The 17,768-nt window shown below is 40.4% G+C and overlaps 1 protein-coding gene across 1 annotated transcript; it reads left to right on the top strand.

Moving 5' to 3' along the window:
- Window positions 1–606: 606 nt before the first annotated feature.
- LOC147434763 (uncharacterized) lies at window positions 607–1,129 on the top strand. Its single transcript, XM_086490027.1, has 3 exons — window positions 607–731; window positions 801–915; window positions 1,028–1,129. The coding sequence occupies exons 1-3, from the start codon at window positions 607–609 to the stop codon at window positions 1,127–1,129; spliced, it is 342 nt and encodes a 113-aa protein (XP_086346153.1).
- The last annotated feature ends 16,639 nt before the right edge of the window (window positions 1,130–17,768 follow it).

The raw sequence follows: 17,768 nt of genomic DNA, 5'->3' as shown, positions 1-17,768 counted from the left end.
TGCATCATTCTCCATAGCGAGTGTGGATTTTCCACCCTTGCGAGTTTTGTCTAACATTGCCTTCAAGTTGGCAACAAAGACAAAAAGTTTTGACAATTTTTTTAGTTCTGAGATGCTGTTACAGCAAAGCCTTCCATTACACAAAAAATTATGTCTTTACAGCAATGCGTAGAGGGCTTCGTGCTCTTTGATTGAGGCTATAGATCACCTAAATCGGAGTTCAAATGAGCGAGTTATGGTCAAAAGAGTGAACTGTTGTCTACTAGGTCAAAAAACGGCTCTGTGTGTGTGTGTGTGTGTGTGTGTGTGTGTGTGTGTGTGTGTGAGAGAGAGAGAGAGAGAACATGAACGGGAGAGCATTCAAACTGCTCGTTCTTTAGGGTTGAGTACGTCCTCCTCAATGCCTCTCCCGTTCATGTTCTCTCTCTCTCTCTCTCTCTCTCGATCACTTCAGGCACACACACACACACACACACACTTTTTGTGCTCTCTTGCCCTGTGTTTGCAAGGGAGGCTTGAAGCTAAGTCCCAAAGATTGGAACACTGTTACATGGTAAAATGCAAACATAGTTTGACTTAATACTGATACTGCAGGTCTTTCGATCAATGTTGAACATTAAGGTTGAATTTTCCCTCGAGGAATTGGAGAGCGCTCTTCTGACACCTAACACATTTCTTGATACCATCCACATTGCTTTTAAAGTTTGCCACATTTGCACGGAAGGTAGCAAGCATTTGACCTCCTTTCTAAAAGAGCTTTCTACTAGAAACTTGTATGAGCATTGTGTGTGTGTTTTGAGGGCTAGACGAGTTAACGTGGCTTTGGCTGCTATCCATGAGCTCAAGCAACATTTTAAACATAGCATACATTCAGAAACTGATCAGGAGCATGTTGGCATGGCAGTAGCAAGAAAGGTAATGGATGGCTGATGGAGCTTTTAGACTACAGAGACTACAGCTAAGTCTTTTCACCATGTCTGTCTTGATTCTATTTACATAGTGATTGTTCTAGTTGTTGTCTTATCAGAGTAAAGAAGCAGAAGTTCTGGCTCAGAGAATTAAGGTATGCTTACTAGAAGCCAGACTTTATGATCTGCAAGAAGTAGTAATGCACATCTCACCTGCATAAGATACGAGTTTGTATTATGTGAGTCAATGTGAACTGGTAAAGAATTATAAATATGTTGATGATTCCTTGCACTTTTGAAGATGATTTTGGGGGTGTGGGAGTGTGTGAAAGAGGGGGTGCTGGTTGGTAGTGCAGCAACATCCAATGCTCAACTCCAATGATCACTAGAGTTAGTCCAGAAATGGAGGTTTCTAACTTGCATTATTGCCCTTGCTATCCTCTACTCCATAGTCGCATCAGTTAACATGAAATGCAATGTCAAGACAAAGTTTTCCAGGTGTGGGTATCATGGAGTCCTCTGAATATCAACTTGCCCAAGACAGTTTTGTAAAGCTTACATAGGTCTAAGTCCCATGTCTGCATTCTTAACACTTTGGTCGTAAAGTGTAGGATGCTCGTTCTCTTGTAGCTTATGAGCCGGCACCATAAATGTGTATGCTCTAGGTCCATCTGTCTTTACAACAGTTTAAAGAGAATTTTTACTTTGTAGGCTGAAAAATGGGAATCTACAAAAAAGGTTCTCAAGGAAATGCTGCTTCTTGACTTTAGGTGGCAGATGTTGGCAGGTTGTAATGGGCATTGCGACACGTGGTGAAGATGAAATGGGTGGACTTCACACCAGGTATAAAGACGAGGCACCTTGTAGCCACCAACAAGATGGTAATCAATGTGCCAGAAGTTTTTCTTAATGCGTATCTTTTTGGAGAGGTTTTTCCGGCATCATTTATCACATAAGCATTTCACATCTGTTGTCCAAGAACTCTGTAGGTGGCTGATTATAGTGGCATGCCTGTCCAATGCCATAAAGCGATTGTAGGCGTGCATGCTTTTGACCATGAGAGTGGCATACACCAGGTTTGAGGTTTTTTATGCTCAATAGGTAAATGTAGGTTTATATTGTGTGTCTTTTTCAAACTCCATGGGGAAGCAATTTCTTCAGAAGTTATTACTTTTGTGGGTCAAAAATAAGCAGAGCTTGTCGGGTTACTTTGAAATTTTAGTCTTGCCTTTGTCAGGATGGGATGCTCAAATTCAAGAAGACTTATGAATTCCTTTCACCTGAAGCTATTGGACTCCATCGTGCAAATTTGGCATTGTTCTGGGCAAGCATCTGATAGACGGAGTCAGGCCAGATGTAATTTAGTTGCAATCTTGTTTATCTCCATGATAAGCAATATGATCAGGCCATCTCCATTCTCATTTTACGTATTGTTGTCGTCACCTATAGGAGCCCCTTGATCATCTCTAAGCAACACTCAATGCCAGCACTTGTATTAAGTGTAGGCCCGAAATACGTGAGCACCATTGTTCATAAGTTTGGAAACATGCTACAGTATTGCCATAGCAACAAGCTATAGCATTTTACGCAAACCTTAGAAGGTGAAGATGATAATGGCCCACTACCACTAGAATCTCCAAGCTTCCGATAAAGCATGAATGGCCTTTTTCACTCTTGCAAGATACTTTAAGAGTTTATAGTTGCCATTCCGATGTTCTCTGCCATGATCAGCTTTGACAGGTCGTGTCAAGGTGCCTGCATGCTCAAAGTGCTGCAAAGAGCTAGCTTATATGGAGAGCAAATTTTAGTAGGGATTCCCGCCTCCGTGTTTGGGATGCTTGCCATCTTGTCCACTACCTGCTCTGCTGCACTTGCCATCAGTTGTCACATGGTCATTCTGCGACTAGCTAGGCCGAAGCTTCTCCTCTTTGTGTTATGGAGCGAATATGCCCCCTTGATTTGTTTGTAGAACAAAAATCCCAAGTTGAAATGTAGCACAATGAGGATGACGAGAGTGAAGAAGACGTTACTATGGGGGGAAGGACAAGGAGGTGGATAGATTGAGAAGATGTCATAAGCTCCTTGCTTCACATCCTTAGATAGCATAAGTCAGATTACTATAGGATAGACACTATCCATGGTAGGCCAACAAGATGCTTGCTAGTGTGCGAGAAGCTTTGCACAAGCATACTAAGGAATTTTTGGTTGGCACATGGCTCATGAGCGTCAAATCAGTTTGTTAAATAGTAATGATAGACTTGTTTCATCTCTACTCTAAAGTGTTGAGACAGGGTACTTATTTAGCTGAAGTACTGCTCAGTCAGAATTTTGGATGTTGACTCTAAAAATCGGATCTGAATCGGATTTTTCTCTGATTGGACTTTTGGAATTCTCTCTGATTGGACTTTTGGAATTCTTAAGTTGGATGTTCATGTTAGTTAGAGCAGTTATAACTGGTTGGGGATATAGAAGTAGTCGCGGGTAGAAAGGAAGGCACATGTATGAAGATGTATGAAGTTTGACAAGGAGAAGATTTCTGATGTCTGAATCTTGTTTGATTTCCTGTCATTTCTTGAGTCTGAAATGTTTGTGAAACTTCTACAGTGTCTCTGATTCTGAATTTGGTGCCATTCTAGCTGTGTGATAGTATGTGTGAGCATGGAAATCTTTGTGTTGATGAACCCCAACACATTTGGCAATCCTGCTGTATCTGATTCTGCTTGAGATAGCATTTGGGGTCGTATATGATCTTCTTGAATGATGATGTATGTCGGAGGGACATAGATGGACATCTCAAGTGTATTACACAAGGGTGCAGGACCAAGCAAGCAATATTGATCCTTTCCAGTATGGCCCGATTATAGAAGAACCGGGTGAAACAAATGAGTTTGAATTACAGCCAGGAAACCAGGTAGGAGAAAGTTCAGGAGCACCAGAGGGCAGGCAGGTGGGGTAATTTCTTGGAGCTTTACTCTTGACAGTGATAGCCGTTTTTCGGCTCTCCGTAATTGCCATAGTGAGTTAACCCACCCTACCAAAATCATCAAAACACTGTGGCTATCCCAACCATTTCACTGTATATAGGTGCGTGTGAGTTAGGGAACTTTTCCCATATCTTCTTAAAAACCCTCAATTAGCTAGTCACTGGACTAGTTGAGCCAAAAAATAAAAATAAAAAAATAAAAATAAAAAATATAAGTATACTATGGCCCATTTGTGTGTAAATATTTTATTGTATATAGAGCCTAAATAAAAGGATTTTTCATAATTATTTTGGTATTTATTTAAATATTTCTACCTATGGTGTGTTATTTATGCTATGTACATTGACTCACCATTACCATATTTTTTCTTACCATTTTGCATACTCTTTATTCCATATAAAAATAATTTCATGCAAGCTTCTCTTACTTTTGGTGTAACTTCATCCCAACAAAAATCCAAAAAAACTAGTTCTATATTTTTTCACTATTGTGATTTTTTCCTTCCTACATCTATTCTCTATTACTCTCATAAATTAGACCACCAAAAATATTCATCTTTTTATGGTAGACTTATAATGAGAGAGATTTATTTTGACCCCTTTATATTTTTTCAACCTACATTATTTATATTGGACATGTACATATTTTTTTAGACCCCTCAATATTTGATTTTCTTAGTTGTACTATTCACTTATATCATGATCTCGACAATATCTTCAATTATAGACCTACCAAATAAGGTCAAGGGTATGTGGCATGCATGCATGAACTATGGGGGGCTCACTCTTGGAGGTATTCAAAAGAATCATCCAAAGAAGGACATCACAAGGACTTTGTGCAATGGAAACAAACATTCGGTTTTGCTGAATTTTTAAAGATCACATGCTCTCCGAATTTGAAAAGGTGATACAAACAAAAGTTGTAGCTCGTGGGCTGAACTTTTACCTCAAATGTTTTCATATTTTTTTGAGCTACGAGCTGTGAGCTATGATTTTATTGGTGGACCCCAGTTTGCCCATGCTATGCAGCCACACTCCTCTTCCACTTTATCATTTTCCTCTTTCACACACACTTCTCCACTCATCATCCCCACCTCTCTCACCACTCCTCTCTGCACCCTACTCACCTTCTTCTCAACCTTGAAGAATAAGAGAAACCATGGTGAACTCATGTCTCCTACACACACTTCCATTCCAAAATTGACCACCTAGTCTCATTTTTCCTCATCCATATTACCCATATCTATCAAAAAACCACAAAATTCAGCCTCTTCTCTTGAAAGACAGCATCATGGTGATTGATTACTCATGTTCACTTACCTTGGCTCCCAAGGAAGGTCAAGAGTGGAGAAAAAACGTACCATCAAAGCTAGTGGACCGTCAACAAGCGTCAAAATTGACCCTACTCAAGACACTTGGAGCATCAACATTGTAAGAAATCCATATTTTCTTACCTATTAAGAGTTTTTTCTTCCTTATTTGTATCCTACTTGGATACTCCCATTGTAAATATCCAATTCCATTTGTAAATCAATAAAAATACTAACTCTACTAATTTACTAACAATAACCTACTATGAAAAGTCCTATCACCTCCACTTCTCTCCTCTCTCTCTTCTTCATCTATCCACACCAACTTCTTGCTAATTCCAAGCAAAAGAAATTAGATAAGTGTTGAAAATCTAACCCAACCATGGTTAGAGGAGTAACACTAGCCCTCAAAATTGCTATAAAAGGAGGGTGTAGCTAGCACAAAAGGGGGGGAGCCATAAGCAAGAGCACTATGCTATAGCTTGAGAAGCCAAGCTCAACCTCTCTAGAAGGAGCTCTTGAGTGGAAGTTCATTGTCTTATGCATATGCATGTGTTGTATTAGGGGTGATTAGCAAGGAAACTCTATGCCATTGTAAGAGAGAGTGATCATTCAATTGAGAGTAGGAAATCTATCATTTCTCCTACTAGTGTAAGCCCAACATTTGCTGAATCAAGGAGGGTGGATTTTGACTAAGCTTGGATACTTTGCCTCTCTTCCAACGTGAAGTAATGGACAACAATGATGTGTAAGTGTCTTGGTGTTTTTTAAGTTCTTGATAGCTTGTCTCTGGGTGTTGTCATCAATTCAGCCATAGATTCCACATATTGTAAGAGGGCAACAGGGTGGAGAGGACTCCCTTGGCCTTAAGACAATGATTGGGGTGGCTTTTCATGTGATGTGTTGTTGTGTAATTTACTCAAGCTATGTTGAACAAATACTAATCTCACTTTGATTGGTCGTGACAGATTTGTAAGAAGGTATTAATGCAACAAGCATCCCCTCCCCCTTCTCTCTCTTTCTTACATATATAATTGTGTTTTCTGGATCACGGCCGATACATTTCAAAGCAGCCCGAGCACTATCTCTCTCTCTCTCTCTCTCTCTCTCTCTCTCTCTCTCTCTCTCTCTCTCTCTCTCTCTCTTTACACGTCCTAGTTCGCATCCAAAACTAGGTGGTGTCCCAAATTTGTGTAGGGTTAGGTTGCGGGTTTGTGTGTGTGTTTGTTTTTTTTTCCAACCCCAACCCAATTGAACAGCACGGGAGCCTAGAAGGGTGCTTAGAGGCCACTCTTCTTGTTGCCCGCCCCGGACCGCCTTCAAATTGGTGCCCCCACTGAGGAAGGCTTGTGTATGTTTTGTGTAGGTTCAATCTTTAGCATAGTCAAGTAGTTTGCCTTAATCACGAGAATTTGTATGATCCCTTCATTCCCATTGCAAGGCAAAAGGTGCTCATAATTGTTAGTACTAAGTTGCAATTTCAACGAGTAATTCGCAAGATTTTAGGTCCACTTAGGTTGGCCGAGATAAACGCTTCAGTGAATCCTTTTATTCTGCCTCTCATTAGGTACGACCTTAGTCTCGACGTCTATATTTTTGTTTTGTTTTAAGAATTAAGGCATGCATAGACCATGGATAATGGCCCAGGAATAGAGGTTTTCCCCTTCCATTTCACTCCACACATTAGAGTAAACATTGCAATTAGTAGAAAAATCCATTTTCAACAACGTATGGTGTTCATGTTTGGTGCCCAAAGAGTAGGAGAAATTCTCGCGTCACCAAACCCTGCCATCCTACCTCTTATTGATTATCATAGGTCATTTGATGTGAATATTTTTATTTTGTTGTAGAAATAGATTGCAATTTAGAAAATATTATTGTGTAAATCTTTTAAAGAAAGAAAAAACAAAAACGTGCATCACTTTGAAATCAATTCAATGGAGAGCCAATGCCAAATGTCTGGATATCCTCTTTTCTTTGGAGAGCATGGAGAGGATGCAGAATTATTTTTAGCGAATTTCAAGATGTCTTGCCGTATCAAGAGGATAGTAACTGATAAAGAATGTGTAGAAATGTTTGAGGTGGTCCTTAGGAAAGATGCTAGCACTTGGTTTGACTCTTTGCCTGAGGAAGTTAAGGGGAATTACACAGAAGTTTTGAATCGTTTCAAGAAATACTTCTTTGATCCCCAAAACACTCAAAAACTATGGCAAGACATTGTTTCTCATAAGCAAAAAGACTTAGATGACTACTACTTGTACAAGCAAGAGTTTCTACGTCTTTGGGATCTATAGATACGAAATGTTGCTAACCCTGGTGATGGTGCAGAATTTCTAAAGAAGGAGAGGTTCATAGCCGGACTATATCCTGACCTTAAGGTAAAAGTTGAGGCGGGTGCACCTGCTACCTTTGATGCAACTGAAACTAGGGCTACTGAGAAATATAGGAAACTCAAGTGTCTAAGGAGAGAGGTTCCAATAGAAGGTCTTAGACCCAAAGGTAAGTCACAAGCATCGACATCTAGGGAGCTTCCTGAGGTAACAGCTGAAGTAATCGAGAAGTTAAATGAATCTTTAAGTAGCCTGTCAATTCACCTTGCACAAGGTGTAGGTCCAAAGGGACAAGCAAAGAAGTCTGAAGAGCGAGATCCACGACCTAGGAGAGTCTTGCAATGTTGGAATTGCGGCGAGTTTGGACATGGGATGTATAATTGTCCTTGGCCCCGTGGGGAGCCAGGGAGACCTAACTTGAATTACCCAGTGATGAATGAAGGTGAAGGACCTAGTCAGCAACCACGGATTCTACAAAGGCCAAATGGAGCAAGACCATCTCCACAAGGGGTAGAAGGAGTTCCACCTTTGCCAGACCCAAATGTGCATGTGGTAGAGGTGACAAATTCAAAAGAGGTTGACATGGAAGCAAATGGCATTAAGCGTGGCCGAGGAAAAGGTAAAGAGAAAGAAGGTGTCACATCATAGAGTGACCATGGACGAGGCAAGAAGGCAAAGGAGACCAAGGAATCTAAGAGGACTCAACATCGTATCAACCTCCAAGACTTCCCTCTTGGACATGGTATGGCTCCATACAACCTGTTGGAAGACCTGCGAGGTAATGGTCCTGATATCTCATGGCCTCAGTTTCTTGCATTATGCCCACAAGTTAGGAGGGATTTAACGAAGGCAGTTAGCACTAGGAGAAAGATAAAAGAGAGTGTTCCTGTTGTAAAAATTGCACATGCTGAAATGAATGAGGATATTACACCTGTGCTAGATTGTTATATCAAAGGAAGATTGGTTAGGAAAGGTCTAGTGGATGGGGGTGCACAAATTTGCATCATGACAGAAGGACTCATGCAAAGACTAGGCATGCACATCCATGAGACACCTGAAATTAAAGTCAAAATGGCAAACAATAGCAAGGCTAGGTGCGTAGGCATTTGTAAAAATGTCTTTGTGGAGGCCTTTGGCATTAAGAAGGCAGTGGATTTCTATGTCATGTCTACCAAAGGAAATGGTTACCCATTTATCCTAGGGAGACCATGGCTAATGAAAATGCGAGCTTTGCAGGATTGGGAGAGTGGAAAGCTAATTTGCAGGAATGACAATCATAAGAAGGTTGTCTTTGACATGAAGGAGCAACGCCAAGAGGAGCTCCATGAAGAATCATCTCAAAGTGAGACGGAGGAAGGCTGGACCGATAGCACTTCAAAAGGAGAAAGTAGCGGTAGCATTACTGAAGAGGAGTCTTCCATCGAAGTCATGGGGGTAAGGTTTAATCCAAACAACCAAGAGACCTCTTGCCCAGGTTTGGAAGAGGTAGGTTCCCAAGAGAACCAAAAAGTGGAAGATGAAAGAATGCTAGAAGGTATGTTATCTACAACACTTACAAAGGATGAAAGAGAGGAGCTCAAAGGCGTGTTAAGGAAATTTCCTAGGCTTTTTGCTAAAGACTACACCGATGTGCGTGGAGTAGATGTTGTTCAACACAAAATTGAGTTGAAGCTAGAGGCCACACCTAAGGCTCAGAAGCTACGAAGGCTAGGAGTCATCAAGGAGCAGGCTTTACTCAAGGAGCAGGCTTTACTCAAGGAGGTAAGAAAGATTCTAGCAGCAGGTTTCATTTATCCAGTGGAGAATTCAGAGTGGGTCTCTCCTGTTGTTGTCACTCCTAAGAAAAATGGCAAGTGGAGGGTGTGTGTGGATTACCATCCACTCAATGAGGCAACAAAAAGAGATCACTTTCCCCTCCCATTTCAAGATGAGATACTAAATGAGGTGGCTGGTCATGAGAAGTACAGTGTGTGATGGCTACTCGGGTTACTTTCAAATAGGTATCGCATTGGAAGATCAGTTGAAAACAACCTTCATCACTCCTTGGGGTTGTTATGCTTTTAGAGTCATGCCATTTGGACTGACAAATGCTCCTGCAACTTTCCAACACTTCATGAACATGGTGTTTCAAGCATTCTTTGAAAAGTCCATTAGGGTTTTTATTGATGATTTTTGCATTTATAGCTCAAAATCATTGCATCTACAAAGGGTAGAAGAAGGTTTAAACAAGCTCTACGACATGGGAGGTCAACTCAACCCCGACAAGTGTCACATAGGTGAGGATGAAGTGATCTTGCTTGGTCACAAGGTTTCCTATAAAGGAATTGAGGTGGATCCTTCAAAGGCAAAGGCTCTTATTGAGCTCCCATCACCCAAGAATCTCAAAGAGGTCATCTCATTTATTCAAAAGGTGAAGTATATGTCACGCTTTATTCACTTAGCTTCGGAGTTGCTTCATCCTTTGCAAAATTTGACACAACAAGTAGAATTTGCATGGTCTGATGAGCTTGAAGAGTACTTTTGTAACATTAAAGTCATTTTGTCAGAGCTACCAACACTCATGCCTCCTTGTTGGGAGTACACATTCTTTGTTAGCTCTAGTGTTGGGAAGGAAACAATTGGTGCAGTTTTATTACAACAAGATCCCCACAGTAGCAGGATTGGACCCATCTACTTTGCTAGTAGGGTCATGAATGCTTTGGAGAGAGGCTACACGGATTCAGAACTCATGATGCTTTCTCTCATGTTTGCGGTGAGAAAGTTTAGATCCTACTTGCTACCAAAACCTTTTGTAATTCTCACGCTGCAGAAAATTTGTTTCCTTGGGTGTCATCTCTAATGAATCTTAGCACTAGGATCTCAAAGTGGATTATGGAATTGCAAGAGTTCCAATACTCTTTCAAGGTAGAAGATAGTGTGCGTGCACAATTGGCAGGGATCCTTACTTATAGGGTACATGAGAAGGAGATTAAGGTGCCTGAAGTAAAGACCCTACCATTGCCACCACCAAAATAAATTCCTAATGCTTTTACCTTGTTCTTTGATGGAGTTTTTTGATGAGCCACAGGAAAAGTAGGGGGAGGGCTAGTGTTGCTCAACCCAAGTGGGGAGGCGGTCATGAAAGAGAAGGTCAATCTACCAGGTTCAACTAGCAACAATGAAGCAGAATACGACACACTACTTCATGGTTTGAAGATGTGCATTGGCCAAGGTATACAACGTCTCATGGTAAAAGAAGATGCACTTCTCATTGTAAACAGATTTTAGGCATTTGGGCATACAAGAATGAAAGCTTAAGGACAAAAGTTCATGCCATTCGTAAGATGTTTAATCAGTTTGAAGAAGTGCAACTATATCATATTCCTAGGAAACAAAATGAAGATGCCGATTTACTTGCACAACAAGCAGTTACATGTGTTGAGAAAGAAGTGCAGTTCATCATGGTGGCAGCAACTGTCAAGCAACCGAGATACCAGGGATTGGAGTCATTGGCTCCCATTATTGGCTACATTTTGGAGGGAGAGTTTCCACAAGACTTCACTAAAGCTCAGAATAGGAGACTCATGAAGAAGACAAGTTTCTATCTCTTCCTAGAAGGCTCCCTCTATCAAAGAGGGAAGGATCAAGTGTGCAGAAGAGTACCAACTATCGAGGAAATTCCATCCATTCTAAAAGGTTTGCATGAAGAGGCATGTGGTGGTCATTTTGCCCAAGAATTAACTGTGAAGAAGATTTTGCTTGTGGGGTATGTTTGGCTAAGTCTGCATGTGGATGTCCAACATTGGTGTAAAAGTTGTCACAATTGTCAGGTAAATGGGAATAGAAGATTGGTTTATGGTCCAAGGCAAATCGTGCTTGCAAATGGACCCTTTGAAAAGTGGGGCATTGATGCTATGGGTCCTTTGCCTAGGACAAAAAATGGTAAACTTTACATTCTAGTGGTTGTAGACTATATGACTAGGTGGGTGGAAGCACTAAGTGTGGCAAAGGTAAATGAGAGGACAGTGAGTAAATTTGTCTACACTCACATTTGTTGTATATTTGGCACACCTTTGGAGATTGTTTCTGATAATGGTCCAGGGTTTAGAAAGGGCTTGCTCACAGAAGTCTGTGATGAGCTTCACATTCTACATCGGCATAGCACACCCTACTACCCTTAGTCAAATGGTTTGGTAGATAAGGCTAATGGCATCATTGCAGGAATCATCCGAAAGATGGTAAAGAACAAGACAAAGCTATGGGATGACTTCTTGAATGGAGCATTGTGGGCCTATCGGACTACCTACAAGGAAGCCACGGAGTTTACACCATTTCACCTAGTCTATGGTCAAGAAGCTTTGCAACCAATTGAGCTCAACATCCCAACAATACGGCTTCATGGCAGAGGTGCACAAAATGATCAAGAAGCATGGATGGATTGAATTGTTACCTTAGCTGAGCTTGAGTGGAAAAGAGAAGCAGCATACGAGTGCTACAAGAGGAAAGCTACGCAGGCGAAGGAGAAGCTCGACAAGAAACTAAAGGACAAAGGCATCAATGAAGGAGATCTTGTGCTAAGGTATGACAATCGACTCGATAATCATTTTGATGCCAAATTTGAAACTAGATGGTAGGGGCCATACATAGTTAAGAAGGCTTTCAATTCAAGTTACTATCAACTTATGGACTTGAATGGGAAAGAGCACTCTAGGAAGGTAAATGGTTATCGCTTGAAGCCCTATTTGATTCGCCTTCTACCAAAGGATCTACCAAAGATCTGTCAAAGGGCAGCATGAGTGTAACTCCAGCCAAAATTCTGAGGGGCCAAACAATGAAGATCTCATCAAGGACTCTGAAGCACTCTCTTTGGAAAAGATGCTTTATGATGGTACATGAATATACCATTATCCTGGGGGAGGGCTAATGATAGACGTTTTTCGGCTCTCCGTAATTGCCATGGTGAGTTAACCCACCCTACCAAAATCATCCAAACACTGTGGCTATCCCTACCATTTCACTGTATATAGTTGTGTGTGAGCTAGGGGACTTTTCCCATATCTTCTTAAAAACCCTCAATTAGCTAGTCACTGGGTTAGTTAAGCCAAAAAATAAAAAAATAAAAAATAAAAAATTATAAGTATATTATGGCCCATTTGTGTGTAAATATTTCATTGTATATAGGGCCTAAATAAAAGGATTTTTCATAATTATTTTGGTATTTATTTAAATATTTCTACCTATGGTGTGTTATTTATGCTATGTACATTGACTCACCATTACCATATTTTTTCTTACCATTTTGCATACTCTTTATTCCATATAAAAATAATTTCATGCAAGCTTCTCTTATTTTTGGTGTAACTCCATCCCAACAAAAATCCAAAAAAACTAGTTCTATATTTTTTCACTATTGTGATTTTTTCCTTCCTACATCTATTCTCTATTACTCTCATAAATTAGATCACAAAAAATATTCATCTTTTTATGGTAGACTTATAATGAGAGAGATTTATTTTGACCCCTTTATAGTTTTTCAACCTATATTATTTATATTTGACATGTACATATTTTTTTAGACCCCTCAATATTTGATTTTCTTAGTTGTACTAATCACTTATATCATGATCTCGACAATATCTTCAATTATAGACCTACCAAATAAGGTCAAGGGTATGTGGCATGCATGCATGCACTATGGGGGGCTCACTCTTGGAGGTATTCAAAAGAATCATCCAAAGAAGGACCTCACAAAGACTTTGTGTAGTGGAAAAAAACAGTCGGTTTTGCTGAATTTTTAAAGATCACATGCTCTCCGAATTTGAAAAGGTGATACAAACAAAAGTTGTAGCTCGTGGGCTGAATTTTTACCTCAAATATTTTCATATTTTTTTGAGCTACGAGCTGTGAGCTATGATTTTATTGGTGGACCCCAGTTTGCCCATGCTATGCAGCCACACTCCCTCTTCCACTTTATCATTTTCCTCTTTCACACACACTTCTCCACTCATCATCCCCACCTCTCTCACCACTCCTCTCTGCACCCTACTCACCTTCTTCTCAACCTTGAAGAATAAGAGAAACCATGGTGAACTCATGTCTCCTACACACACTTCCATTCCAAAATTGACCACCTAGTCTCATTTTTCCTCATCCATATTACCCATATCTATCAAAAAACCACAAAATTCAGCCTCTTCTCTTGAAAGACAGCATCATGGTGATTGATTACTCATGTTCACTTACCTTGGCTCCCAAGGAAGGTCAAGAGTGGAGAAAAAACGTACCATCAAAGCTAGTGGACCGTCAACAAGCGTCAAAATTGACCCTACTCAAGACACTTGGAGCATCAACATTGTAAGAAATCCATATTTTCTTACCTATTAAGAGTTTTTTCTTCCTTATTTGTATCCTACTTGGATACTCCCATTGTAAATATCCAATTCCATTTGTAAATCAATAAAAATACTAACTCTACTAATTTACTAACAATAACCTACTATGAAAAGTCCTATCACCTCCACTTCTCTCCTCTCTCTCTTCTTCATCTATCCACACCAACTTCTTGCTAATTCCAAGCAAAAGAAATTAGATAAGTGTTGAAAATCTAACCCAACCATGGTTAGAGGAGTAACACTAGCCCTCAAAATTGCTATAAAAGGAGGGTGTAGCTAGCACAAAAGGGGGGGAGCCATAAGCAAGAGCACTATGCTATAGCTTGAGAAGCCAAGCTCAACCTCTCTAGAAGGAGCTCTTGAGTGGAAGTTCATTGTCTTATGCATATGCATGTGTTGTATTAGGGGTGATTAGCAAGGAAACTCTATGCCATTGTAAGAGAGAGTGATCATTCAATTGAGAGTAGGAAATCTATCATTTCTCCTACTAGTGTAAGCCCAACATTTGCTGAATCAAGGAGGGTGGATTTTGACTAAGCTTGGATACTTTGTCTCTCTTCCAACGTGAAGTAATGGACAACAATGATGTGTAAGTGTCTTGGTGTTTTTTAAGTTCTTGATAGCTTGTCTCTGGGTGTTGTCATCAATTCAGCCATAGATTCCACATACTATAAGAGGGCAACAGGGTGGAGAGGACTCCCTTGCCCTTAAGATAGTGATTGGGGTGGCTTTTCTTGTGATGTGTTGTGGTGTAATTTACTCAAGCTATGTTCAACAAATATTAATCTCACTTTGATTGGTCGTGACAGATTTGTAAGAAGGTATTAATGCAACAAGCATCCCCTTCTCTCTCTTTCTTACATATATAATTGTGTTTGCTTGATCACGACTGATACATTTTAAAGCAGCCGGAGCACTATCTCTCTCTCTCTCTCTCTCTCTCTCTACGCGTCCTAGTTCGCATCCAAAACTAGGTGGTGCCCCAAATTTGTGTAGGGTTAGGTTGCGGGTTTGTGTGTGTGTTTGTTGTTTTTTCCAACCCCAACCCAATTGAGCAGCACGGGAGCCTAGAAGGGTGCTTAGAGGCCACTCTTCTTGTTGCCTGCCCCGGACCCGCCTTCAACAGTAAGATCTGCAAGAAGTAGAAGAAGACTTCACTTTGACCCATTACAGGTATCTACCAGGCAAAGACCAAGGAGAGTACCTCAGCCCCCTCCCATGGCTCAACCACCTCCTAAACCCAAGGTTAAGGCATCAAATTTTAGAGGAAAGTTTGGTGAGGATTCTGATTGTCATGTGGCCCAATTTGAGACCAAGTGGCAAGCAAGTGGACATCAGGTTGTATATGGAGATGATATAAAGTTTCAACAATTTGCAGCAACACTGGAAGGCAAGGCAATGTGTTGTTTTAGCCAATATGGAATTGTACACTTTGCAACCTATGCTGCCCTCAGGGTTGCATTCAAAGATTTCGGAAGAAGAAAACTCCGACTGATATTTTAAAGAAAATTAGGGATAGCAAACAAGGGAATATGTTGGTAGAAGATTATACTCAGAAATTTAGAATTTTGGTGGACAAATTACAGGGCAATGAAAGACCCACAAATGAGATGCTAGCAGGTTATTTCTTGAAAGGAATAAGAAAAGGATTAAAGAATGCTATGGCAAGCATTGACATTGTCGGTGGCTTCGATAATTTGGTCATAGTGGCAGCCAGAGTTGAAAAATGACTTGGTATGACCAAGACAAAAAACAGGAGTAGGGCTAGTTTTGAATCAAAGAATGAGTCTAATTCTGAGTTTGAGGTTAATTCAGAAAGTGATTTCGAGGAGTTATCCGATGGTGAGACTGGAAGTAGTAAAGTGAAACATAAGAAGACGAAGCAGGGCAGTAATAAGCAGAAAAGGAAAAGAAGGAAAAAGGGGAGGAGTTAATCATCAGTTGAAGAAAATTGGGTATTCCATTGTGGCTCCCAAGCAGAAGCAATATTGTGAGATTTGTGAAAGAGAAGGACATAAAATAGCTCAGTGTTGGTATAATCCCCACAATAGAGGTATACCTACTTCTAATCCAGGAAGAGGGAGAAATGATGTTGAAACCAATCAGGTTGCTCCTTCCAGGGGGAGACCACCATTTCAAAGACCCCCTTGACCTCCCAGACCACCTTGGAGAAATCAGGATAACAACCAAAGAAGACCACCAGGTATTATTCCATGCGTGTATTGTGGTGCACTAGACCATTGGGTTGGTCTGAATTGTGCTTTATGGGTGAAACATCGAGAGGAGAGGAGAATACCAATGGTACTTTATAATTAGGATAATCGGCAAGTTAACCCACAGCCTCAACAAAAAAATCAACCACCTGCTCAAGTCAATGTCATTATCATTGATATTGCTGAGCAACAACCAGAAGAGGAGTTAGTGGAAGAAAATCAGAAGCAGCAAATGCAAGAGCATTGTGATGAATGGGCTAGTGATTGTACTTCAGCTAGGGAATAGGAGGAGATAGATGTTATGGAGGTTACTGGATCAAAGAGAAAAGGTCCTATTGACTGGAAGGAGCAAAAGGGAATCCGGGATCAAGTTCAGAAACAGGTTCATAGGGAACAACATCAATAGAAGGTGGATGACATTCCTTCCAATAGTGAAGAGGATATACTGCAGCAGCATTATGAGAAACCTTCAGTATCCAAGGATGATAAGGATTGGTTTGAGGTATTAATAAACTCTCCCTTACAGCTTTCTTTGGATCAATTATTGTGTTTGGTTCCAGCCTTCAAAGACAAGTTGTTGACTAGATTGTTAGGCAAAGAATCTTCAGATTCAACAAAGCACATACTAGAGACTGTTGTCAATAATGTTGATCTAGCCAATGTGAATTTTGTGGTTCCGGTGATTAAGGTGGTATTTCAAAGTACTTTGTTTGAAGAAGTGTTATTAGATGGAGGATCTAGAGTCAATATATTGGTTGAGTGTATTTACCATAAGATGAAATTAGGTAAATTGGAGCCAGCACCCTTTCAGGTAAAGATGGCAGATCAGAGGAGAGTTCAACCCTTGGGGATTCTGAGGCAGCAAGTTATTTACATTGCAGGAATTAAATTTCTGGTGAACTTTGTTGTGTTGAAAATGGAGAAGGGTAATACCTCCTATGATATGTTATTGGGAAGGCCTTGGTTCAGATTGGCTAAAGTTAAGCAGGATTGGGGAGAAAATGAAGTTGTTATAAAAAAGGAAAGCAGGTAATTGCAATCCCTATGTTGGGAATAAAGAATATTCCTTTCAAGGAACGACCATTGTATGCTCAGTCCATCAATTTGGCAGAAGAAGTGGCAGATGATGAAGAAGAAGCATTCTTAAGAGCCAAGCCAACCATTGTACCAGTCTTTGAAGTTGATGTTGATGGTATCTTAGAGAGAGAGGAAGAGGAGGAGTTAGCATATTTTGAATTAGTACCTAGACAGGCAATTCAGGGATTTGACTTGGTGCAGTTGGTGGATCGGACTTTAGTTCCTACTACTAGGGAGGTGCTGTAGAGCAGGAGGAAAAAGAAGCAAGGGATTTGGCTGAGAAGATTTATAATAAAAGATTTGGAGCATCACCTAGAGTTAAGCAAGATGAATTGAAGGACCTTAATTTGGGTACTGAAGAGGATCCTAAGATTGTCAAGGTCAGTATTCATGTGGATGGACAGTTTTTTCATGAGTTGTTCCAGCTATTAAAGGAGTATAAAGATGTTTTTGCCTGGGATTATTCTGAAGTGAAAGGTATAGATCCTGGTTTGCATCAACATCATATTAATCTGAAGGAGGATGCAATTTCGATTTTGCAATAGAGGTATAGAATGAACCCAAATTTTGCAGCAG

The sequence above is a fragment of the Adiantum capillus-veneris genome, chromosome 19 (genome assembly GCF_014529385.1).
Source record: "Adiantum capillus-veneris isolate H3 chromosome 19, ASM1452938v2, whole genome shotgun sequence".
NCBI lineage: Eukaryota > Viridiplantae > Streptophyta > Polypodiopsida > Polypodiales > Pteridaceae > Adiantum > Adiantum capillus-veneris.
Note: the sequence above shows the minus strand (reverse complement) of the source record. Positions and strands in the feature narration are given on the sequence as shown.

Bases quoted from the DNA above. Each gene is read 5' to 3' on its own strand.
- LOC147434763 (XM_086490027.1), top strand. From the start codon at position 607: ATGTTGAACATTAAGGTTGAATTTTCCCTCGAGGAATTGGAGAGCGCT. The intron at 732-800 runs GCATTTGACCTC...GTGTGTTTTGAG, and splicing joins ATTTGCACGGAAGGTAGCAA to GGCTAGACGAGTTAACGTGG. The intron at 916-1,027 runs GTAATGGATGGC...TTGTCTTATCAG, and splicing joins GCATGGCAGTAGCAAGAAAG to AGTAAAGAAGCAGAAGTTCT.